Source organism: Protopterus annectens, chromosome 6.part0 (assembly GCF_019279795.1).
Source record: "Protopterus annectens isolate FY-2018-M chromosome 6.part0, PAN1.0, whole genome shotgun sequence".
In the NCBI taxonomy this organism is placed as follows: domain Eukaryota; kingdom Metazoa; phylum Chordata; order Ceratodontiformes; family Protopteridae; genus Protopterus; species Protopterus annectens.
In genome coordinates this window covers 1,988,044,960-1,988,072,121 of record NC_056737.1, presented here as the reverse complement: position 1 = coordinate 1,988,072,121, position 27,162 = coordinate 1,988,044,960, and the positions used below count along the sequence as shown (strand labels likewise).

Here is a 27,162-nt window from a genome sequence, read left to right as displayed (position 1 = left end):
ATTTCACTGTGTTTTGGAAGGATGAGGTGACTTTTTTACTACTTAACTGTTTTGCCGACTTCTGCTGCCAGGCTTTCGTTGGAATTAGGCATCTGTACCTTCAAAAAACCTATCAGTTCCTCAGTTCTTCCTTCCACTAGACACAGAAAGAAGAAAATTAATAAACAGCCTTTGCCACTACAGCAGGCTGCTAAAATGCCTAAGCTACAGATGGATGACTCTGCTGTGGCCATTTCTGATTCCTCAGACCTAACTTTTTCCTTGGCTTCCTTTGGTGTAGTCCTAACAGCTACCATGGACCAATTGTTAAACACATCCTCTGCGGCTATTGGATTGCCCTGGGCAGGCAAGGGAGAACCACTGTTGTCGGTCCTGAAAAAAAGAGTAGGGAATTCCTCTCTGCTGCTTCTTTGGAAGTTACTATCAAAAAAAAAAAAAGCAAAAACTTAAGACATGTCTTCTCGTGTCTCAGTGTGGGCAGGAGTGATTTATTGGGCTTAGCTCATGGTTTAATTCAGGCTCTTGACCCTTCCAGTTCAGCTGCTTCTGGCAAGAGAAAAGGCGATTTTTCATGTTCCAAAGAGATTCAGGATTTATCATGAAATGATTGTGAAGGGACAACTTTTGTTTTTTTCTCCTCAAATTTCTGATTCAGATTCTGAGGAAAGTGTTCTTTCTGCTAGTCCCTTTTAAGGATTCTATTTCCCTGAATCTATTTCCAGAATCAGTCCAATGTTTCATTTGGAACTTAATGATATTCCACTGTCTCTAGAGAAGCATTATGATTTATTGCTACTGGAATTTCCTGAACTTACACCAATTCCTCCTGTTCTTTCAGCTTTGGAGGATGTATTTATGGCAGCCTGTAACTTGCCTAACAGCTAGCCTGTTGCCCCTGAGGATGCAGATAGAGATTGTATGAAGTTTTTCTTCATATAAGTTTTTATATACTAATCCCACATCAGACACAACAGTTATTTGTCTGGTGCATCCAGCTGCTGCTAAATATCTGGTTAATATCAATCCCCTCCTTTCTGACAAGGATGGGAAAGCTTTTCATACATATGGAAAAAAGTATATTTTTTGCAGCCCTTATTTTCAAAATTCTTAACTTTCAAGGTCATATGTTAAAGTTTATGCTTGCCTATTTTAATAACATGAGAAATATTATGGAATCTGATTCCTCTTCTGAGGAAAAACATGTTTGTGTAACCCGATTATATCTGTGTCCCAAGTGGCTATTGCCAACAGCTTGCTGTACCTGCCTATTTTGCTTTTCGCTGTATAAGTAGTATTAAACTTCTCAACAAACTTGGAGAAGGAAGACTGAAAAATTGAAGAAATTCCCAGAAGAGGATGATCCAAAAATTTACTTTCATGATAAGGGCAAATTCACAGTTTCAGCAGTGACATCCTCAGAAAGGTTTTGAGAAAGCAAGCAAGCAAACCTTCAAATAACAGTTCCATTGGCAGCAGCTCTGAAATGTGCTTATGATTCTGCTGATGTCAATTCCAGAGCTGCTGCCAATGGAACTGTTATTTGAAGGTTTGCTTGCTTGCTTTCTCAAAACCTTTCTGAGGATGTCACTGCTGAAACTGTGAATTTGCCCTTATCATGAAAGTAAATTTTTGGATCATCCTCTTCTGGGAATTTCTTCAATTTTTCAGTCTTCCTTCTCCAAGTTTGTTGAGAAGTTTAATACTACTTATACAGCGAAAAGCAAAATAGGCAGGTACAGCAAGCTGTTGGCAATAGCAGGGGGGTTCCAAAAGGAGAGGAGGTATCCCCCCGCAGAACCAAGGACAGTCTATAGAAGAAAGGACAGTCTAATAAGTATAAATGACTATGTATAAGATATGCTTTCCCATTTCCTCCCTGGGAAACCCTTAATCCTTCCAGAAAGGCCAAATCTCCATTTCTGTCCTTGGCAAAAGAGATTTTTGGATAGTTGTGTTCTAAAAGTAATTTGTCAAGGTTACAGATGACAGTGGGAGTTTCTCCCTCCTGTCCAAGTAATTTTGCCTCATCCACCAGAACAAACTCCTATTTTCTCTCCTGTCACTCAGCACTTGCTGACTTAGGGGTTATTACAAGTGGTCCCTTCTCCTCAGCTAGGAGAAGGGTTTTATTAAAGAATGTTTCTGATGACAAAAAAAGAAGATTCACGGAAACCAGCTCTGGATATTTCCTTTCTAAACTGTTCTGTGATAGTGCCCTTGGTCAAAATTTTATCCATTCATAACTTGTTACCTCTCATCCCCATTTGAGTTTTCTGGTGACCTTAGATTTAAGGGATGCTTATCATATTCCTATACATCCAGATTTCAGACATATTTTAAGATTTTCTGTGTCTGGATCACGCTGTCAATTGTATTCATTACACTATGGTCTATCCACTGCTCTAAACGTATTTTCGAAGTGTCTAGTCTACTGCAGACTGCAAGGTATTCACATTTTCCTTATTTATATTACATGCTTATATTTGCAGAATCTTTTTTCAGCCAGGAATCTCTGACCCGGGTGAGAGATCTGCTGCACACATTGGGGTTCCAGGAGAGCATACAAAAGTCTTGCTTAGCTCCACACAGGATTGTTTTCCTGGGTTGTTTTCAAGATACCTCATTTCAAAGAACATTTCTCCAGGAAAAATAGATTTGTATCTAAATCTATTCACGAGTTGTTTCCACTCAAACCTCTGTCTCAGCACAGGAATTTCACAGGTTTCTGGGTCTCATGGCATCTATGACTCTCATGGTTCTTCTAGCAAGACTCTATATGAGAAAAATTCAAAGGTACCTAACATCTGTATGGTCCCAGCATCAACATTCCCTGACTTTCCAAATTACAATTTTGGGGATTGTGGAAAGGGAGAGTCTTTGGTGGAGAGACCAATTTATTTTCTGACTCCAGGTCTCTCATTTTCCTTTCCAGCTCCAGCAATGCTTGGGGAGCAGTTTCTATGGGGATAAAAAGGCAGGATTTTTGGAACAGAAAAACAAACCAAAACACATAAACGTAAAAAGGTGCTGGCACTTATAAATGCTCCCAAGAGTCTGAATTATCAGTGGTCCCCAGGACCATTACAATCTTTTACAGACAACACCACAGTGATGTAGTGAATAAACAAACAGGTGGGGCCCAGATCCTCCCCTCTCTGCGGACTAGCCATAGTAGCCTGTGATATAACTTGTCAGCACATTTTAATTCTACAGGCATCTTACATACTTTCAGAGCAAAATTTTGTGGCAGACAAGCTGAGCAGAACCAGGACTGACACTCATAAATGGAAATTGAAGTTTTCCAGGAATTGATCCAGCTCTGGGGAACACTTCAGGTAGATCTTCTTACCTCCAGTTACAACAGTCAGTTGGCACATTTCTGCTCCAGTGTTCCATATAAGAAGGTCTGTAAAATATTTACATGTAGTTTTCCTTAGACAGAAATGTTCCTGTGCACTTTTCCACTAATATCCAGGGTCATTCTGAAGATTCAGAAGGATTCTCCAAAGACCATTTTGGTAACTCCCTTCTGGCCAAGGCGACAGTGCAACTTCCTCACAGATTGGACCTAAACAGACAGGGCAAGGGATGCTTAATACATATAAACAGAAGAAGGGTGTAGGTCCATGCAACCCAATATTTAAATGAAACCAGTTTGAGGGTTCACATAGTCATAAGTGGAAAATCAAGTACCAGAAGATGTATAATATGTTCAAAATCCCATTTAATGCAAATTGAAATACTTTACTGAAATTAAGTGCTTTCATCCTCATTATTCTGAAGTTCTTCAGAACTTGGGATAATGAATCATCACATAGACCTGTACAAAGCAGTAAGAAATCCAAAAACATTTCTGCCATTGCATACCACATTTTTTGTGTACACAGTTTATTCTGGTGCATGGGTTATTGCAGACTTGTATACTGGATTTGGCACTGGCTTTATGATGAAATCTTCTTGACTTTTTTTTTAAGAGTTGCTTGTAGCCCAAAGATAACTTAAATGAACCCTTGAAGCTGGATGTTGTATCCAACCAGTACTTCTCCGAGTGGGCACAGTATTAACTCAGGAAGCTAGACCAAGGCATATGGCTCAAGAGCTGTGAGGGTGGGTGGGTGGGTGGATGGGGGATGTAGTAAACCATATTAAACTTAAACCCAAGGATTGTTGAAAAGAAAGCCAAGCATATCTTAGAATTTTGGAAACCGCATGTTAAAATAAACTATTAAACTATTAAATTATAACTTAATATTCCATAAAATTGACAAAGTTTGTGAAAAATCTTTAAACAAAAATTTAGCACTCCGAGTAGTACTGGTTGGAAACATCACTAAGTCTGCAATAACCCATGCACCAGCTCATCAGGCTGACATAAGGTTCTTAACGTGAAAAACAGTATTACCGATTGCTCTGACCTCTGCAAGAAGAGTATCTGAGTTGCAAGCTCTCATGTTGGGTAAGCGTTATCTCATTTTCCACAAAAATATGGTTTCTTCCTTAAGAATAAATCATTTATGCCTCAAGTGTTATCCTTGTTTACTTTGAGCCAGGTTATCCATCTCCCTGTTTCCTTTCCAGTACCTAAAAATGAGGAAGAAAGAGTACTCTATACCTTGGATGTCCACATGCAGCTCATGGCACCAGCCACGCACAATTGCAGAACAAAATCTTTTAGGAACTCTGATCTGTTGTTCATTTCCAGTGAAGGTAAAAATAAGGGGGAAACTTGGGTCAAAGCAGACTATTTCCAAATAGCTGTCTCATGCTATTATCTTTTGTTATACTCACCACACCAAAGCAATTCCAGGCAAGAACAAGCCTCATTCTACCAGGATCTTCGCTTCATCTGTGGGTGTTTTGGAAAGGGTTAGATTCTAGAAGTATTCTTGAAGCAGCAACTTGACCTTCTGTACGTACCTTTACAAAGCACTACAAACTATATTCCGTTTCCAGATCTAGGAACGAAGGGTTTGCCAGAACCATTCTCCAGGAACTCTTGGACTCTCATCCCTTCCCTTCCCCGCCCAACTAAGCTATGGTAATCTAACCATATAGCTAAGGCTACTGCAGCAGTGATCAATATGATGAACTGCATACAGTTGTTTATGTAAACCTACCATAACAGTGGATGCTTGAATAATCACTGCTGGAGTAGCCATTTCTTCCCACCACCACCATTATTTTTGTTTGCTTTTGGTGCCAGAGAGAGGACTTCTAACTTTAGTTTCCTAGCCTTGACCCTTTCAGGGCTGTAGCCTTCCACTGTCAATTGGCATGAAGGCTTTAAAAGGCTTGGAATCGAATCCTGTTTTTTTTAGTTGGCTCAACTCAAGCTGACTAATGGTTTGGGTATGTGGAAGGTACCCTTGATGCTTTGTACCCTGGCCAGTCTGTTGTACCCTGTACAGGATATAACACATATAGCTAAGGCTACTGCAGCAATGGTCATTTGGATATCTGCTGTTACGATAATCTTGCTTATACAATTGTACTTTCTCTCTGCTTTCTGCAGTAGTCATCGATCCATTCATATAATAATAGTGAAGTTTCAGTATACATGTATACTTATGCTAGTGTATGAGAAAAGAACATCATGAGGATTTGTTTCTACTATGTGAAGTCTTGACACATTTTCATAAGTATGTAGGACTAATTGAAGTATTTTATTACATTATTAAGTCTCAGGATTAGTATTTCTAAATCCAAACAATTTCCACAAAAAGTCTGCCCTTACTCCATAACTACAAATATATCAATAATAAGTGATGCACAAATAATAAACTATTTGGTTATTCATGGTCATTCATTCTAACCATACCACTGTTTACAAATAATAATAATTATTCACTTTTAAAACAACAAAGAGTGGTTTCCAGAAGGAATGGCGATGGAGATATAACTCTTGCAGCAGTGATGTAAGTAAGCTGCTGGTTATGTATAGACAGGACCTGATGGATACAGGAAAGAGAGGTTCAGACTAGAGATCTGTGATACACAATGCATTAGGGTAACACAGACATGCAGACATGGCATTTGCCAGTAGCAGCAGACATACCAACAATAATTTGCTAGCAATATTCTCTTAACAGCAGTTGCTGTAGCATTTTGGGATGGAAACAGACAATTCTGTTTGCCTGCTGTGTTGTTTTGGCTAGGTGCTATTCACAAAGGTTTCATCAGTTTTCACCCTGATGGTGAAACATATAAATATTTAGCAAAGCAAGGGATGTACTGCTATCCATGTTTCCATTGGCAGCATCCATATAGCATCACCTTGTTGTTATTCATTGGGTTAGGTTGTTTTGCTGTGCTGTGAGATCAGCACTGCTGCCATTGACTCTGCACTGTTTATATTATTGTCTACACATTTCTGTGCAGATTTTGGTGTTAGCTGGCTAATGTTGTTGCTCAGCAATGTTGGCACTGCTGGCCCTGGACCATCAAAGTCATTTTTATTTTTGGTCCCAGTAGTCTGCAGTAGGATTGACATAAAAAGTTTAATGTTGCCCTATAGTTTTTTCTAGAAGTCGCGCATCTGTCAACCTTTCCATACATACCCTCAGCCTGGAAGTCTCCAGGTACACAGTAGTGTAGCCACTGTGGGCACTATTAGAAACTGTTAGGGCTCTGGTCTACATTTTGTACCATGCACAATTGCAGACCATGTTCATGAATCCCTGTCTTAGTCATTTTCTAACTTAATGCTGAATGTCTACACATAATGCAGATTTTAGTCTGTTTCATTTTCCTGAACTGCAGTACATTTTTTGTTTGCCACACAGAATTTAAACTTAAAAAAAAAAAAAGACCACTATGGATGTTATTTTAGTTACTCTAGAAATATGACGTATTCTTCACATATGCTCACCATCATAATCAACTAAGTATAATAAGATGTGTGAATCCATCTCCCTTGGACCACATCTTTCTCCATTCTACAACATAAATAGCTTAATTGCTTTGTTACTAGTTAATAGTTGGTGCAAAGTAGTTATGCAAAGGAGAAAAAAAACATACTGTGTACCAGACCTGTCATTTGAAACTACAGTTACACAGGTCTGATAACTAAATGATAACTACAGTGCTGCTATTGGAAAATAGTTATTGAACTGCCACTGCTACAGTTGTAGTACCCTCTGAACAAGACACTCTTTCTTTCTGTACATATGCAACTCAACTAAATGTTGCAGCCTTATTCACTTGAAATGATGGATGGTAAAGAATCTGCATATGTGTGTATATTTGTGTATGTACATGTGTATTTCCTAGTGTCAGACACTTGGGTCATAAAATGTAAATACCTAGATGCACTTGTTTTTAGCTTTTCCATCTTCTTTCAGCAATGACAATGTTGTTTCTTGTACCTCCAAATAGATACTCCTGGTCCACCTGTCAACTTTGCATTTGATGAAGTCAGGAGTAATTCTGTGACCTGCAGTTGGGACCCTCCTTTGGATGATGGTGGTAGCGAGATTTTTAATTACATTCTGGAAAAGAAAGACAATTCTAAGGCCGAAATTGGTTGGGTAACAATTACCACTACTCTAAGACAATGTTCGTTTCCAGTTACCAAGCTAATTGAAGGAAAGGAATATATTTTCCGTGTCACAGCTGAAAATAAATTTGGCCCAGGACCACCATGCGTATCTCAGCCAGTGATAGCCAAGAATCCATTTGGTAAGCCTACTTAATGTTTTAATATATTTCAGTAAAATTATGTAATTTACAAAAAAATTATACCAGCAAATCAAAACAAATTAGATGAAAATATATATGAAATACAAATATCATGCATAATTTTTCTTTTTTTTTTTTTATTTAAGATGTCCCTGATGCCCCAGAAAAACCAGTTATTGAGGATCCTACAAGCAACAGTATGCTGGTTAAATGGAATGAACCCAAAGATAATGGAAGTCCCATCTTAGGATACTGGATTGAAAAACGTGAAATTAATAGTACTCACTGGGCCCGAGTTAACAGTAACCTTCTTAATGCTTTGGAGATAAGAGCTGAAGGGATGTTGGAAGGATTGAGTTACATTTTTAGAGTGTGTGCAGAAAATGCAGCTGGCCCTGGAAAATTCAGTGTACCATCAGATCCAAAAACAGCACAGGACCCAATCTGTAAGTAGCATAGTATTTCGCAAAATTAATTAATCAAATTGCAACAAAGTTAGATTTCTTTATAATATTTTTTTTTTCTTTCCAGTGCCACCTGGTCCACCAGTTCCAAGGATTCTTGATACTAGCTCTACTACAATTGACCTAGAATGGGATCCTCCACTCTATAATGGTGGTGGTGATATTATTGGTTACTATATTGACAAACAGCTGGCACACACAAATGAATGGTCACGCTGTAATGACAGACCACTTAAACTTACCAAGTTTACTGTAAAGCAAATCAGGGAGGGTGCTGACTACAGACTTCGTGTCATTGCTGTAAATTCCTCTGGTGAAGGAGCTCCAGGAGTAACTGAGTATGTAACTGTCTCAGAACCTCAAGGTAAAAAATAATTTTACAGCTCTGGATTTAAATTCTGTATTTATTACTGCTTTAGAAACAGTGGCTAAAATCATCATATGCATTTTGTTCTTGTTGTTTAGAGGCTCCAGTAGTTGATCTGGATCTTTCTGTCAAAGCTGGTATTACAATTATGGCTGGTGAAACTCTTAGGATTCCTGCTAAAGTTACTGGACGTCCTAAACCAGAAATTACATGGACAGTCGAAGATGCAGAAATTGACAAAGAGCGTGCTGTTGTAGAATTTGTTGGTGACAGATGTGAATTAGTCATTAAAGATACGTTAAGAAAGGACCATGGAAGATATGTTATCACTGCATCAAATGACAGTGGCACCAAATCTGCAGCAACCAGAGTAGACATAATGGGTAAGGTTCAACTGAAGTCTGTTGTAAGCATGTTTTTCAGAGATCAAGATAATTCAGCTTTAACTGAGGACTGTTGAAAATATATCCATTTATTTATTATGTGCATTCCCTTACAGATGTGCCTGGACCTGTACTTGACTTAAAACCAGTTGTTGTCACTAGAAAGATGATTTTACTTAACTGGTCAGAACCTGAAGATGATGGTGGTAGTGATATTATTGGCTATACAATTGAAAGGAAAGATGCCAAAATGCATACCTGGAGGCAACCAATCGAAACAGAAAAATCTAAGTGTGACATCACAGGCATTCTAGAAGGGGCAGAATACATGTTCCGTGTTGTCTGCAAGAACAAATATGGCGGTGGTCCACCTGTGGATATTGGTCCAATACCTGCTGTTGATCCCAAAGGTAAGCTATATGCATTTATGGAACAGTCTGTCATTACTATAACAAATAGCATAAAGTAGGTATCCTTTTGTATGAATAACAACAAATGTTGGTGGGGTGGGGGTTGGCATAATGATTAATTAAGGTCTTTACCTCATAAACACAAGGTACAGAGTTTGATTCTGTCTTTGAGTTATTGGTTAGGCTTAAAATGGCCCTTCAGGGCAGTTAACCTAATTTCTTGTCATGTGCAGTAAATGTTCACAGATGAATGGTGCCACATATTTTCCACTACACCAGGTTAAAAAAATATATATATATTAATATTCTCACTTTCAAGATGGGCATGGGTATTGAAGTATATCCTAGTAGTATAATTTATTTAGTTATATCTTGCCAATATTCAATACTGAACAGGAAAATCTATGTTTATGTACTATATACAGTGAAAGTGAAGTAGACAGCATAAAACTAAGCAGCACTTAAATGCTACACCTTGACAAGAAAAGACCATTTTAGTGCCTATATTTTAAAGTTATTTACACATTCACATATTTACAGAATTAGTTTCTAAAGGTACAATATCGTTTTATTTCCTCTGATGGCCATTTAAAAAATAAACATGAAGTGTATACTGTGAGGTAAACCATTCTCGAAGACACAATTATTTTTTTTCTGGGCATGCTGAGGAAAGGATAACTTTCAGCTGAATACCTTAGCATAATACTATGTACATATACATGCGTGTACACACACACATTCACATATATAAATACATATATATATATATAAATATATATATATATATATATATATATATATATATATATATATATATATATAGATATATATATATAGATATATATATACATATACATAAATATCTATGTTTATATGTATGTATATATATATATATATATATATATATATATATATGGCAACCACTGCTTTTGTCGAATGATGATTTGGATGACATCATCTGTTTAATTAATATAATTTGGTCAACTAAACAGACAGCCAATACTTGCGACACCTACTGACAAAAGTAGCAGATTGGACAGTTCTCAGGGTTTGGGAATTCGCCCTTTGCCTGAGAATTGTATAATCTCAGAGTTAAAATATTTAGCAGAAGGTATGGGAGTGCAGGGGAGCTTGCCCCAGCAAGAAAATGTGTTTTCTTTTGGCTTTTATTTTAAGTGCTTTACATGTGCCAAGATTGATGCTCGAGACATGCGTAGCAGCATGTCAACATGTGTAATGTCAGTCATTTGGAATCAACATTATGCACGTTGATATTACTGCCGTTCGACAAAGTTAAGTAAATATATATATAGATATATAGATATACAGATATATATATATATATATATATATATATATATATATATATATATATATATATAGATATAGATATATATATATATATGATTAGCAAATAGTTATTTTGAGTTGCTTTATTTTTTGGCTTATTGATAATGTGATTTTTTTTTTTTTATAGGGCCACCAACCTCACCAGAAAAGTTCCATTACTCAGACAGAACAAAGTCATCAATCACACTTACCTGGAGACCTCCCCGTAATGATGGTGGCAGTCCAATTCTAGGCTATATAGTTGAAAAGAAACTAAAAACTGCAACTGAATTTGAACGAGTTAACAAACAGCTCTGCAAAGACACCACACTTTTTGTTGATAACCTCGCTGAACTAAACATGTATGAGTTTAAAGTCAGAGCAGTAAATGAATTTGGTGAAAGTGAGCCATCACTACCACTCAATGTAGTAATCCAGGATGATGAAGGTTTGTTTATTCTAAAATACTAAGTAGCTTAAATTAAAATGGGTTGGATAAAATGTTATCAAATAATTATGACTCTGACATTATTATACTTATGCATTTTTTAACCATCTAGTTCCTCCAACATTGTTCCTTCGTCTGACTGTCAGAGGAGATACCATATGTGTTAAGCAAGGCGAGCCAGTTAATATTCCAGCAGAAGTAACAGGTCTTCCAGCACCTAAAATCGAGTGGTTCAAAAATGATGTTCTCATTGACAAATCTACAGATGCACTGAAACTAAGCAAGCAGGTGGAGTCAAGAACTGAAGCGAAAATTCAGCTTAGTATAGCTTCTTCAGATAGGAAAGACACTGGTGTCTATACTGTCACTGCCTCAAATCGTCTAGGAACTGCAACAAGAACTGTGAATGTGCATGTACTTGGTAAGTTAAAATTATAAAGAGGAGAACATTATTAAATATTGTAATATTCTAATGTATAGCCTATGTTTTATATGACTGTCATCTATTACAGGTAGACTATTACTAAGTTTGGAATTTATAACTGAGAACCACATTTTGCATCAGAACTCCCTGTTCTTGAGTTGTTTTTAAATGATAACAACACAGTTTAATCTTTCTTTGTTAGCTCATAGAGTAGCATATGAGTTACCATATGAAAACAGGTATATAAAGTATATTTAATGATCTGATTGAACCAGAACTGCTGTTCTGCTGTTGTACCACAAAGAAGTGGAGATCGTATCCTTAGTAACATTTTTTTACTCAAAAGCTAACTGACCTCAGGCTTAGCTATGCAAAGTGAATATGATGGATATAGGGAACGCTCTGAGAAGTGAAACTCTACTTGACAGGGCAGCATTTATTGTTCCATACTTCTTGCATTAATTCTAGCAAGTGAATTCTTCCTTAATTATTCTATATAGAATCTACAGTACATATTTTGAATTGCATATTAACTACTGCACTTTACTAGGGGGAACCTTAGTATGTCACGTTCTCCTCCTGACATAAATTTTAGATCCACAAACTGTTTCACCCTGTGGCTTTATTTGCTTTCTAATGAAAAATTGTAGTTGTCCAACAGACCTGATGACTATTTGATTTATGCTGTCATTTGTTTAGATCGTCCTAGCCCCCCAAGAAACCTTGTCGTTTCTGATATAAAGGCTGAATCATGCTATTTAACTTGGGATGCACCTGAGGATAATGGCGGCTCTGAAATCACCAACTACATTGTTGATAAACGTGATGCCAGCAAAAAGAAATCTGAATGGGAGGAGATAAACAACATTGTAATTGATAAGCGTTATGGAGTAAGTTATTTATCTAATATCTTTGTTACTGTATATGAAGAAGAGTTAATAACAATCTTTTTCATTTTAGCATTTGAACTTTGAGTTTTGGGTTTGAATACACATATTTTGTTTTACAAAATCATGAACCTGATCTGATCTGCCTTTCACAGATGCAATAATCTAATCAACCAGACGAACATGCAAACTTGGTTACACTTGAGTCTCTTCATCACAGATACCTCATGATGTATGTTTCTTACTAATGAATATCGTCCTTTCAGTCAGCACATCTTTATTGGCCAGGAAACTAAACCAGTCAACCTCAGCCCCCACCTACTAAGCACACCATCTTAACATCATTTTAGAGAATAAATTGCTTGAAATGAAAAAACGTGCTCTCAATAACATGTTCAGCTGCTCGTCTGCCATTACGCCTTCATTCAGTTTAAGTTTATTGTTTATTTATTATTTATTTATTGGCATTTGTGGACCGGGAAAGCCCACTGGGCAAAAAAAAAAACATTTTCAGTGGCGGCCCGGGGAGAAAAGCTCCATATTTATGCAAACAATAAAAGCAAATATTATTCAGTATAAAAGTAGGGGTCTGGGGAGAAAGGCTCCACAATTAAGACAAACTAATATTACAGAACAACATAATTGCAAAACATATGTTATACAAGTTACTATACAAGTTAAGTTTCTGAAGCAGTCTGTTGCATAATTGGATTGTTTGTGTTCTTCTTTTCCCCGTTCCTTTTACTTGATTATAGCGATGTTTGCCTTATGAAAGATTCTGTGTACCCTTTTCTCATGTACATATTGACAAATATTTGATGAGTTGTATTTCAAAGGAAAGATTAAGGAAAGAGTGATATTAATAATTAATCTCTCCCCCTTTTTAATTGCCAAGAGAATTTTTTGTTAAACCCATTGATAATTACATGCAAATTATAATGGAAGCAGTTATGAGATAGAAGAAACTCTTCCAGAAAAATCTGTAAAGCATCTCTTTCTCTGTTTCTTCTAAATGGTAGGGTGCACATTTTACCTTTCTGAATCTAGTTATTATTTCAGAAAATTATTTAAAGAAGCAGTTTTTGTAGCTTATACAACAGATTTTGTCACAGAGAAAATAATTTCCTGTAGTTTTTGATTATTTCTTCAAATGCAACTATTAGTTTACCTACTGCTAGTTGAGTGAAATAGTTTCTTTGTAGATAAAAAGTAACATTCCAAATTTTATATATATAAATATATATGTAAATATATATATATATATATATATATATATATATATATTAACCAGTAAAGAAGCCAATGACATGTATCTTTTCCTTACTGCATGTGTGCAGTGTCTTTCTGTTGCTTTTGGTATTCTGAAGAAGTATCTGAATAAGCAGAGATGAAAGCGCTTAATTTATTGACTTTTTTGTTTTATTTTTAAAAAAAGTGTATTGAATAAAGCTTTTCTACGGAACTGGCTTTATAGCATACTTTTTTGGGATCCCCAGCTCTGCTTAGTGCCTTTTGGTGTTATTTTTTGGGCCAATGACACCTAACTTTTGCATGTGCATGCTCTCTAGATTCATTGAGATCAGTACAGTACCAAAGTCTTTAGCGCCTTTATTGGCTTCCTAGCATTATTTTACTGCATTTTTAGAGAGTTTCTTTTGATCTCATGCCATTTTTGTCAGAAAATATTGTAATCTTGTTAAATAAATTAATGGGCATTAACTGTCCTTAAAAAATGTTTACCAGTTCGTGTTGGTTTATGTGCATAATTCTCTGCAGTTTATTTTATAGGTTTTAAAGTGAACCTTTTTTCTCTTTCATGTATCTTTGTTTCTGATTCAGTGCTTCACATTTTGGCCAGACTAATTCTTCTGAGTATTTATAACATAATGAGGTTGAGACATATTACGTGTTTTCCCCTCACTCCCTTTCACTCCTTATTTGTAGGGGTGATGTTATACACTTAGTGTGAGATTCTAATAAATGGAGTATTTCTTCTTTTTGTTACTTAACTGATTATATAACTGATCTTTTTTTTAATGTGTAAGCCTTCCACCATGGATATATTTCTTTTGAATGATCTGTTAAAATTGTTGATGATAACCTTTATGATTGATACGATATCTCTAAAAGCTAAAACGTTTGTATGCCTAACATTGCCTCTTTTCATGCTTTAACTTTTGGGATGGTCATTAGAAAGCATGTCTGACTGTTCTAACAGAGTGTCCCTCATGATATGAAATCTACACTATAAAATTCATCTCAAAGCCCTCATTTTGCCTTTTACTTCACATGCTGAGAAAATAATGGAGGGGCATGAATGAAAGAAAGAATTAATTAACACTGGCTCTGAAAAAAGAAAAGAAATCTTAATACTTTTCTAGAACAGCCACGATTTTTATAATTTGTTCAAGTAAGCATTTCATTATAAAAAAAACAGTAGGCTATTTTATTTGTTTACTGGAAAAGTCCGACAGAGACAGAGCCCATTTTCAGAGGAGGGCCAGGGAGAAACACTCCAGATGCATGTCTTTGGAAAGTGGGAGAAACTAGAACACCTGGAGGAAACCCTCGCAAAAGCAGGGAGAAAATGCAGCCTCTGCACAGAAGGCACCCCAGCCGAGAATTGAACCAGAGAACCTTTTGCTGTGAGGCAAAAATGCTAACTGCTGCACCACCCTATTAATCAATGAATCAAACGTAACACCTAAAGTTGTCACAGTCAGCATAGTAAAATAAATACCTGCAATTCTAGTGACTTCACCAAAATCTTTGTGCTTCGCTTTACCGTGGGGAAAGCCCAACAAAAATGTAAACAGTCTTTAAGAAGGCCACTGCGACAATAATCTAAAATGTATTTGTATTTAAAACAGCTCTCATATACTAAACAACTCTTTAGAATCCATTTTTCCAAAGAAGCTTAATGGGTCCTTCATATATTGGTAAATACTGAATTCCATGATATAACCACTTATTTAGAACATGTGCAAAAAGACTTTAATCTTTCTATTCATGTCCTTGTAAAATGTACATGGAATGCCACGCAAGCCTGGTATAGACTGGAAATTAACTACTTTCAAGACAGTCTGCGAATCTGCAATAATAATAATAAGTCTTACTCTTCCTGACCTCACAGTCTTTAGGATAACAGGCCTGCCTCTCAACAGCGGCTTCTTTAAATTCTGGCATATTTATATTGATTATTTTAGTAATGTTGTCTATCCAGTTTGGCCTCTGCCTCCCCTTCTTCTTTTGCCTTTAGTGTTTCCCGTCACTGGCTTTTCTAATGAATTCTGTCTTCCTATTATGTGATCACATTATCTTCTCTGTGTTAAACATAATTTCCCCTTTTTAAAAAAGAAAAAAAAAACAGTTTTCTATTAGTATCTTTATCTGTGATAGTGTACATTCATGATATAGGTTTTTCAGCTTTTAATACCTTTTTTTTTTTTTTTTTTTAGATTTGGAACCTTACAACAAATGGTGATTATCAATTCAGAGTCAGAGCACAGAATAAATATGGAATCAGCGATGACTGTCTTTCTGAAAAGGTTGTTATCAAAGATCCATTTGGCCTTCCAGGAGCGCCTGGAAAACCAAAGGTGTCAGATTATACCAGGTCTTCAATGTTGGTTATTTGGGAACCTCCTCTGGACAATGGTGGTGCTCCAATCACAGGGTACTGGCTGGAAAAGAGAGAAGTGGGTGGAGTCTACTGGGCTCGTGTTAACAGAGCACCTGTAACAAAGCCTTCTGTTAAAGGTCTGGAATTTAATGTACTGCGCCTAATTGAAGGAGTTGAGTACCAATTCAGAGTCATGGCTGAAAATGCTGCAGGAATTGGCCCTCCAAGTGAACCTTCTGATCCTGCTTTGGCTGTTGATCCTGTCTGTAAGTATCATCTAGTGCAAGTTTAGCACTTCCAGTTAGAATTAGTTTCAGAAGTTGTCTTTTGAAAACTAACATAGAAGTTAAATAGTTCTAACCCCTTATAAAGCTGTTAACAGCATAAAATCATACTTTGAGAAATACACATAATTATTTTAGAAGATCAAGTTATTTTTATCATATATGCTAGATAAATTTCTCTTTATTTTTTTCCCTTAATTTTCCTTTTTACTTCCTACTTTTTCCTTCAGATCCACCAGGTGCTCCATCTGGTCTTGGAGTAACTGACAAGTCTAAGAATTCTGTGTCTCTTGCCTGGAAACCTCCAGAAAAAGATGGTGGTAGTCCAATTAAAGGGTACATTGTTGAAATGCTAGAAGAGGGCACCTCTGACTGGGTAAAAGCCACAGAACCAGATAAATTACTGCCTTCATGTAGTTATGTTGTACCCAACCTAAAAGAACTGAAGAAATACAGATTCAGAGTAAAAGCTGTCAATGCAGCTGGTGAATCCGATCCAAGTATAACAACTGCGGAGATTATTGTCAAAGATATTCAAGGTAATAAATAGAAAATGTTCAAAACTGGGTACATTTAGTAAAATGTACTTAAAGGTATAACCTTATTTTAGTTTTTAACTGCAATCTTTGCATGGAATGAATTTTGTTCTGTGGTTGGCAGTTTATTTACACATATATCTGAGATAAAGATGAGTAAAATAGAGTCCAGTATATGTTCATGTCTAAGTTGTGCTTTGAGAATACTCAAACTGCTATTAGGTAAAGAAGTATTAAGTTATTAATGAGGAATGCCAGGCAGGCAATTAAAGGCATTACCACAAAGTATTCGTTAGATAATGTTTAGTAAGTTTTAACTGTTAGAGAAGTATTACTTTGTGTACCTACAATTCAAATAAGCAGGATAATACATTTATATTTAAATTATATCGAAGTACACACAGGGGAAATTCCTAGCATCTAAAGTGTAATTTAGAGTAGACAAAGTATTGGTTGCAATTAATCTGAAAAAAAATTGTCAGTCTACGAATTATGCAAGCTCATCTTATTCTAAGCAGGAACATGGCAAGGTTGAATGAAGCTATTTCTTCTGCAGTACTGCTGTCCTATTAGAAGCTGGGAGGGGAGATGAAACAGCAGTGGTGCAAGACAGAGGTGGAGCAGATCCTGTGTGACATCTTAGTCCTGCATAAAATCGTAGTCAGGTGTAATGCTGACATCACTATCAACTCAGTATCAGGTGGGACAGATTATGTGCGACTTGTAAAATGTGGCTGCAACCCTACAGTATGATGGTGGCATGACCCCTAAACCACCAAGCCGCCATTGAAAGGAGAACACTTGAGCAATAATGAGATAGCTGGCTTGAGCCTGTCTGTCTGAGATCAACAGATAGGGACTGAAAAACAGCTATAGCAAATAGAACAAAGCTAATGTATTGTAACACTGGATCCATATATGTTTCCTTTTTCACAATTGGTTCGTTTTTGGGAAGTTTTTCCTTTGATTTAATGTGCTGTCGATGTGTAGGAATCAATGTAATGCATATCAGTGTTTCAGCATGTCAGTAGTTAATGCTACATAAACATGGATGTATATTTAGCTGTATAAGTGTAGGTTTGCGTGTGTGTGTGTGTGTGTGTGTGTGTGTGTGTGTGTGTGTGTGTGTGTGTGTGTGTGTATAGATATATATATATATATATATATATGTGTGTGTGTGTGTGTGTGTGTGTGTGTGTGTGTAAAACACTGATAAATAAACATATACATATAAACACTTTTTGACTCCAAAACATTCAATAAAACCATTACCACGCAAATGCTAAAAACAAAAAAAATATATAACCAATGTAAATTCAACTATACATGCTTACAAAATTGAGTGACATAATAACATGACTTTATACACATCAGTTGACTATACCCACAGACACACTGAAGTAACAGAACAGCCTTCCCAGTTCCAAACTTAACCTGTAAAGCATTGAATTACTTCCTCTCCACATTATTAGCAGTTTTTTTTCCATATATGTCCTGTCCAAGATGATACATATACATAAAAACAAAAAAAAAGTACTTTATGGAAGCTGTAAACACAAGAAATTCTTATACATGCTAAACTTCGTTTTTATATGATCTCAGTCTGATTAACAGCCACATTAGGGTTTTAACAGAAGAAAGACACAGGTTATGTAAAATAATGCTAAAAATGTTACTGCTTAATGAACAAACTGCATATCATATAACCGATCAGAAAGAGAGAGAGAGAGAGATAAGCATGTTAGTAACATATATTTTACTTTAACATCACTGGCTATGTGACTGTGACAAACCAGCTCTTACCTGCATGTTTAAATAATACAGCTTGTAAAAAGCTAGCATTTCAGCACTCCATACCTTACAGTTGCACATCTCTCCCAAAGGTTTCTAAGTTTGTCCATCCCAGTGTAACTTATTTTTACAGTGTACTAACAAAAAACGGTCCTGTGAAGCATGAAGCCATATATGCTTTAAAAGAAGTATTAAATTATTAAAAACTTATGTCAGCTGCAAAAAAACTGGAAATTCCTAAACATGCCAGCCTTCTTGTTAACCAAGTTAAAAATGAAGAAAAATAATTGAAAAGCACAGTAATAAAAAAATTAAAATTAAACACAACTAAAGAGAAACTCGGCACTTATATGGGGAGCTTCGTCTCCTATGCCAAATGGCTTAAATATAATATATATATATTAAAACACTACAATGACAAAAATGTAAACCTAGTTTTATAAAACAAATTTTATAAATGAAGCATGTATTCAGTGCCACATTTGATGAAGTTTAGTGCTACTGCATTCTATCATTTATGCATGTATGTATTTATTTATAATTACTGAGGTAGAGCACTGATCAAAGCTGATCAATTGCAGGCCTCGCCTAGATAGCAGAATGCAACAAATACAGCCATGTGTGTGAACAGAAGTACCAGGTATGCAGACAAATTAAACATTAGTAGCTAGGATGACCATATAACTAATGTATCTGATAAGCTACAGTACTAGTATATGACAAATATGATCAGATCCCAAAAACAGAGGCCTATTTACATATGCATTTGTTTGTCCTGTCCAAAAAAACTGGAGAAGTAATAAGAAGGGAGTGGAGTTTAGATGATATGGTCTGAGCTGTTGTTGTTGTGTTTAATCAGATAGGCTTTTAATTGTGGTTTAAACTTGGAGTAGGTGGAAAATTTCTTTAGGTATGATACATTGACTGAGTTTGGGGCCCTGAATACCAAGAAATGTGCAGTAAAGTTTTGTTCTTGGAGTTTGAGGGATTTGCAATCATCTGCAAACTTGGTCTGCCAAAGGCCCTTGACATTAACCTTTACCTACAAGAAGTTCATGCTAAATAGGAGTATTCCTAACATGGAGATAGTCTCACCAATCCTGATTTCCTAGGCTCTGTCTGTGAACCAGCTGGCAATCATAGGATAATAGGAAGTTACTAGGCTATTGGCCATGAGGCCCTTATAAGCCTAGCCAAGAGTTCAGCCCATGTTTAGACAAGTCAGCACCCAATGCCCTTGACCAGCAGGGACATGGATGGAGTCCCAAGAATGTATTTTCTCTTTCCCATCCAGTTATCCAGGTTGTGCTTAAAAAAAGGTCAAAGAAGTACTCTGCTTGACCTGGAGAGGGAGTCTGTTGCACAGATGAGGGAGTCTCTGGGACACAAATCTGTCCTGCCAACAAGTCATATTGATATCACAGACCAGGTTGAGGCCTTGTGTGTGGGTTACTCGAGTGGAGCTTGACTTTCAGATATGCAGCAGTTTCATCAAGGCGGGGTCTGAGATTGCCTTGTATGCTAGACAGAGGTCACCTCAGAGGAGGCTGTATGAAACTGAGTTGAGGGCTAGGGCTTTTAGCCTATCTGTGTATGGTAGATATTTGAGGCCCTGGATTCTCCTGGTGAGGAACCTCTGTAGTCTCTCCAGCTGCTGCATGTGCTTTTCGAGGCACATGCCGAAAAGGGCGTTCATACCTCTCAACCTCTTAGAGCAAGAAATCTGGACAAAGTCATAAATAAAAGTGGGACAAAGGCCCAAAAATAGGGACAATTTTTAAATATTGCTCTTACAAACTTGATGGCATAGCAGGTTTTGCATCAGCATGAATTTTCTGACTGGTATGAAGTCTGCAACTCAAATGTCTGTCATTATTTTCTAACTGCAGTCTTTGATTTACCACTAATTTGCAAGAAAACCACAATTCTATGAAAAATGGACCAAAAATATGAGGCAAAAATCTGGACATTCTATGAAAAATGGACCAAAGATATGAAGCAAAAATCTGGACATTCTGCAGAAATCTGCACAGTTGAGAGGTATGGGGGCATTGTACTCAATAAGGGGCCTTATAAGGGAAGAATGCAGAGATGTTATGACCTCCTTGTCCCTGTATGAGATACCCTTACTTATGAGGTGAGCCATGTAGAAAGCTTTCCATACAATGGAAGCAACATGGTGGTCAAAAGTCAGGTTGCTATCAACCTGGTTGCCCAAATCCCTCATAACTGATTGTGTACTTAGGACGTTGTTATTAATGTGATAATTTGTGGGGACATCACTCTCCCCAAAGGGGATGATGATGATGCATTTTTTGGTATTCAGCTTGAGGCCTTGTTTCTGACACCAATCATCACATCATTGAGGGAATTGATGATAGTGCCCAGCTTGCAGTCATCTGCAAACTTGGACAGCCATAGTCCACTGGTTTTGGCCTGCACCTCAGAAAAGTATATCCCAAATAACAGAGGCCTCAAGACCGAACCCTGGGGTATGCAGCTCATTACGGGTCTACTGCTTGAGGTGGCTTCCCCTGTTTTGCCTAGGTAGCTCTATCAGTGAGCCAGTTAGCTACCCATCTATTACCATAAAGATTGATGCCTAGTTGGGAGAGTTTATCTATTATGCCCGAGTGGGGAATAGTGTTGAAGGCTTTGGCCAGGTCAAGCTAGGCAGTGTGAACCATCTTCCCCTCATCTATGGCTTTGGTGACTGTTTCAAAGAAGTCGACCAAATTTAACAGACTTGACCTCCCCTTGACAAAGCCAAACTGTGTGGGATCGAGTGTTTGGAGGCTGCCAATGTCCTTGTTAATGAGGTCCATGATAATCCATTGTATGGCCTTACAGATCAGGCTAGTTAGGCTGATGGGTCTATAATTTTCCGGATCGGTGGACGCTCCACCTTTGTAAAAAGGGATGACAGTGGCTGTCCGCCACTCCGCTGGGGACAAAGCCGGTACTCAGGATTTGGTTGAATAGGTTGCCTAATAGTGCTGCAAGTTCCTGCCTGAGTTCATGTAGGATGCAGCCTGGGATGTTATCGGGTCCCATGGATGCTGTGTTTTTTTTGCCTTTGAGAGAGCAGTGATGACCTGTTCCCTAGATATAAGGGGAAGAATACAGGTACTGGAAATGTCCTGATTTAATGATGGAGGTGGGGACAGAGGGGTGAAGTTTTCACTGAATCTGTCGGCCAGCAAGTTTGCTATATCTACGGTGTTTGTATATGTTGTGTCCTTGACCACCATTTCTGAATAGATCTGTATGCTTCCTTTGACATTGCAGACATATGTGAAGAAGGTCTTATGATTTTCTCTAGTAGATGTGTCCAATTTGGACTCAAAGTTTGCTTTGGAGGATTTCTGAAGTGCTCTTATTTGCTTCTTCAGGCTAAGGAGAGATTGCTTCTAATTGGGCACCTGCTCCTTTTGGTCCTGGACTGCAATTTTTTCCCCTTTTGTTATAGAGTTTATTTATTGCAGATATCCACCAGACAGGTTTACTCTTCCTTGCGGAGGATGACTTAGTCCTGTCAGGTCCAGCAAGTTATGTAGGTTTTTATGGCCACTATGCCCTGTTTGATGAGTTTGTCAACTATACCCAAGTGGAGTACTGTATCGAACACCTTAGCCAGATCCAGGTAGGTAGTATGCACTGTTTTCCCCTTCATCCATTGCCTTGGTGACCTTCTCAAAGAAATCCACAAGGTTTAGTAGGTATGACCTTCCCTTGACAAAACCAAACTGGGTTGTGTCCAGTGACTGAACGTTACCTATGTCTTTGTTGATCATTCCCATGATAATTTGTTCCATGACTTTGCATATTAAACTAGTCAGATTATAAGGTCTTAGATTCCTGGATCATTTGATGGTCCACTCTTGTGAAGTGGGATAACAATTGCAGTCTTCCATTCTCATGCTACAAAGCCTGTTTTGAGGCTGTAGTTGAAAAATGACTCAAGTGGTCCTGACAGGCCATGATTCAAGTTATTTAGGAGGCTTTCCAGGGTATTTTCTGGGTCCATTAAGGCTGTGTTTTTGGACTTATCCAGTGCTGTCAGGACCTGCTCCTTGCTAATAGTTGGGGGGTTATGTTAGTAGGTATTTCTTGGGGGAAGCAGGGGAGTGGGGAGTAAAGTTTGAGCTGAATTTGTTAGCCGGCAAATTTGCTATGTTGTTTTGCTCAGTGAAGGTGGCACCATTGACTATGAGTTCATCATACTAATGTGTGCTGCCTTTGAGGTTTCAGACATAGTTGGAGAAGGCCTTGTGGCTGTCTTTGGCCTGTAAGGCTATCTTGATCTCATAATTTGCTTTGGCGGACTTAATTATTCCTCGTAGTTTCTTGTTTAGTTTAATTAGAGAGCTCCTGTCTGTTAGAATTCCACCAGTGTGGTTTGTTTTTAGAGTTTGTTTTGGGCATACTTCTGGTGGGTAAAGCAGCCATTTAAATGGATGTATAGGGTCTCTGTGAACAATTTCACATAGGTTGCTGTGAACTCGGAGTTGGGAGGGGCACAGAATTTTGACATACTATTGCTTGACAGGATGTAGTTTGCTTTGGGTAGGATGTAGTTTGTTTTGGAATAGTTCCTAACTGTTACAGCATTTGTTAGGGTTACCACATTGATTTTTTTGTCGAAGGAGACAGCGTTGTGGTCTGACCTTACCAAAGAGGACTTGATACTGGGAGAGTTGTGCAGAGCTCTCTCTTATTGGTGAGTACCAGCTCCAGTATGTTTGAACCTGTGGTGGGTGTATGCACACTATCTGGTCAAGGGTATATATAAATCGGGATCATGGTGGTTTTCTGCATACAGCGGGCATATGGGGAACTAGTCCCTGCAAAATAAGCTTTGTTTGATTTTTGCTGAAAGTGGCCTTCAGAGAAATTTGTTTGCCATATTGTCTGTCAGATTCATTGGATGATCATCATGAACAAAATACTTTTAAATTTTGTTTCCATCACCACATTAAGTAACAAAAAGCATTATGATAGTTGCAGTGTATTTCAAAATTATTCATTGTCCACTTAAACACTTAACGTAAAATGTGTGTGTGTGTGTGTGTTGTGTGTGTGTGTGTGTGTGTGTGTGCGTGTGTGTGCGTGTGTGTGTGTGTGTGTGTGTGTGTGTGTGTGTGTGTGTGTGTGTGTGTGTGTGTACATATACATGTCATGTGTATATTTTCACTAACCTAGATCCACATGTAGAAGTTTGTATTTCACTGACACAGGCTTCCTGAGCCTCAGAAATTAGTTTTAACCAGTGCAAGCTCTTTTGTAAGTATTCCATGAAAGAAGCTGTTTATCAGAGATATGAGGTAGCTTAATGCATTTAATAGTTGAGACAAATGAAATCAAATATTAAAATTTGAAGCAGAATGAAAATTATATGGTTTTGAAAGTATTCTCCTGAAAAGAACATCCTTGAACTGACTTAGAATTTATTTTTCATTTTAAATTCACTTACAAATGAACTTAATTAATTGCTATTTTTACAACATTTTAACATTTGTAGTAGTTTCCACACATTTTATGAGTCCTATTTCCATAAATTATACTTGATTTTGTTTCCTGCAGAAGAGCCAGATGTTACTCTCAATATTGGAGCACAAGATCTTCTTGTTTGTCGTGCTGGGTCAACAATCAAAATTCCAGCAGTTATTACTGGACGTCCAGTTCCAAAAGCAACTTGGGAATTTGATGGGGAAGCAGTGAAGCATATGAAGGTAAAAAAGTGAAAAAGGGAGTGATTTTTCCACATCTGTATATAAATACGATCATCAGAGGCCCAAAAAACTCATACATGTTGGCATGTAAAGATGCCGTAATCCTTGCAGCAGATATCCATTTTAGTTTCTTAGCATGCTAACACATGAGAGAAAGATGGAAAAGATGCCATTAATTTACAGTTAATTTTTCCGGTTACATAAATGTTAGTACTGCTGCCATCACAGATTAAATAAGAAAGTGTACATTGTCCTTCCTGTTGCTGCTTCCATCTTGTCTAACTTATTTTTATTTATTTTTATTTTATTTTACATTTGTTGACCGGGCTAGTCTAACTGGATATATGTCCATTTTCAGTAGAGGCCCGGGGAGAAAAGCTCCAGGACAATAACAAATAAAAATAAAAAGTAAAATAGTGTAGAATAAAATAAAGTTTACATAGAAAAAAAAATACTGATATACATTTTAGTACACACTGGTTAGTAATTATTTACAAAAAATATAAAACACATTGGTAAGTAACTAATTACAAAATATCGAAGACAATGGTTAAAAAAAATATACTAGTTACAAAATTATAGGATACGACATTTATAAAGAGTCAGTCATAGTAGCTTACAAGTAAACAGTTCTACTTACAAATGAAATAAGAACAGTGGTGTCAAAGAGGGAAAGTAGTGGGAAAATGAGTAGAGTTAATCAGCTAGTCAGGGTTGTTGCAATGGCATAGCCATTTTGTTCTGAGGAATATTTTCAGTTTTTGTTTGAAGAGGGGTAGAGAAGGAAGAGAAGTTAGTACAGTAGGTAGAATATTCCAGTTTTTCCCAGTAGTGTTTGAGAACAGAGAATCACCTGCCAAGTTGTTTGACTTACTAATGTTAACTAACAATTTATTTGATGATCGTAAGTTAGTAAACTTGTTCATTCCAATTTAATAACTGTTAAGATGTTAATGTCTTACCATTTAGTTTTTATTTTTATTTTACATTTCATAACTGGGTTAGTGAACTAGAACAAGGACCCCCCCTTCCCATTTTCATCCACAACCAATCCCTAAGACAAAGAAAATCATCATACTTGAAATTGAATAGTTTGTATATTATACCCCATAAGAGCAGAGGGTCTAGTCACATAACTATTTACAGTTATTTACAGTACATATATAGGCTTGGAAGTTGTAGACAGATACAAATTCAGAAGCAAGTTTATTAAGTGATAAAACAGTAATAATCATGGTTGGGAATAAGGAATATGAAATGCAGACAAAGAATACAGATTAGTGTAAGCGATACAGATAACTGAAGAAAAAGTAGGGATATACTGGTGTGTCATTAATAAATGATGGGAGGTAGGATTAGCTGGCAGACAGGAGCGGCCTTAGGTCAACTGGTGCCCTAGGCAAAAGGACTCCACGGCACCCCCACAACACCACCTGGTGCCCCCATCCTGGTCTACCTACATTAAATAAATACTGGAAAAGCGCCCCTGCTAGTGTGGCACCCTAGGCGGCCGCCTAGTTGGCCTATGCCTAAGGCCGGCTATGCTGGCAGATGACTTGTAAATGTTAAGAAGAAGGTAGGAAATTTGAATGATATTTAGTAGGGGATGAGCAGACAAATTGGAGAAACACTCAGAGGACTAGTAGATGTAGTCAGAGATGTCAGTAAGGGTTTGGAGGTCATGTAGGTATAGGAGAATGATTTATACAAAGTTCAGTTGTTGATCTTATGCTAGATCGTACTGAATTCTAAACAGAACAATCAATTTTGGGCAATGGTGTTTCAGTAGAAGAGAGACAGAAGGGAGGATGATAGAGTATATGAACTTGTTTGCAGGGATTTAGCTAGATTTTTTTTTCTATTTCTTTTTCTAGTCTAAGGTTCACTATTGCTGACCCCCCCCCCCATCCATGCTCCCCGTCCCCATCTTCCTTCCATCAGTCATGCTATCCCACCCCCTTAATAATGGCTTAGTCCCACAGATGTCCACAATCCATCTTGACTAGCATTTAGCAGCAACAATATAATGTGACAAGTCCCTTTACAACATCAAGGTGGCCAGTCCTTCAGAGGTTATCTTGCACCAGATATCACACACACCACAGCTGTCTTGCAGACTTCTTTGTCTGCTGTGAACTGATTGCTGCTCTGGTTTTGGTTCAGTTGACAATAATAGTGTAAACAAATTTGCAGCAGCAGGCCCATCAGTTTAAGGGTAAGATATCCTAACCATTTGCACCAAAAACATCCTTTCTAGTCAAAGTCAAAACAGACCAGCTTCCATTCAGAATGACCAGCAACCACTATGGCACTACAAATGGCAAACACACCATACCTACTACCACAAGACCTCATATGCACAATGTCTTGTCCATACTCTGTCAACCACATATTCATACCTAGAGGGACATCGGCTGCTGGTCAGTTACCTGACTGGATTTTAATTAGTGCCGTCTATGTAATATCAAACCTAGAGGGACATATAAGCTGCTGGTCAGGTACCAAGCTGGGCTGTAATCAATGCATCTATGTAGTGTCATACCTAATGAGACATCAGCTGCTGGTCATTTACCACGCTGGGTTGTAACCAGTGCCATCTATGGAGTATCATACCTAGAGAGACATTAGCTGCTGGTCAGGTACCAGACTGGGTTGTAATCAGTGCATCTATACAGCGTCAACCTAGAGGGACATCAGCTGCTGGTCAGCTATCAGATTACATTGTAATCAGTGCTATCTATTTAGTATCATATCTAGAGGGACATCAGCTACTGGTCAGGTACCAGGCTGGGTTATAATCAGTGCCAT

The 27,162-nt window shown here is 37.4% G+C and overlaps 1 protein-coding gene across 26 annotated transcripts in view; it reads left to right on the top strand.

Moving 5' to 3' along the window:
* LOC122805019 (titin-like) overlaps positions 1–27,162 on the top strand; it is a 759,244-nt gene that overhangs the window by 596,570 nt on the left and 135,512 nt on the right. For all 26 annotated transcript variants that reach the window (XM_044075290.1, XM_044075281.1, XM_044075295.1 and 23 more), the window contains 11 exons: positions 7,375–7,677; positions 7,824–8,123; positions 8,209–8,505; positions 8,607–8,891; positions 9,008–9,301; positions 10,779–11,078; positions 11,191–11,499; positions 12,202–12,392; positions 15,848–16,277; positions 16,526–16,834; positions 24,206–24,354. In XM_044075290.1, coding sequence (XP_043931225.1) covers positions 7,375–7,677; positions 7,824–8,123; positions 8,209–8,505; positions 8,607–8,891; positions 9,008–9,301; positions 10,779–11,078; positions 11,191–11,499; positions 12,202–12,392; positions 15,848–16,277; positions 16,526–16,834; positions 24,206–24,354 — 3,167 coding nt within the window. The remainder of the gene's footprint in view (positions 1–7,374; positions 7,678–7,823; positions 8,124–8,208; positions 8,506–8,606; positions 8,892–9,007; positions 9,302–10,778; positions 11,079–11,190; positions 11,500–12,201; positions 12,393–15,847; positions 16,278–16,525; positions 16,835–24,205; positions 24,355–27,162) is intronic.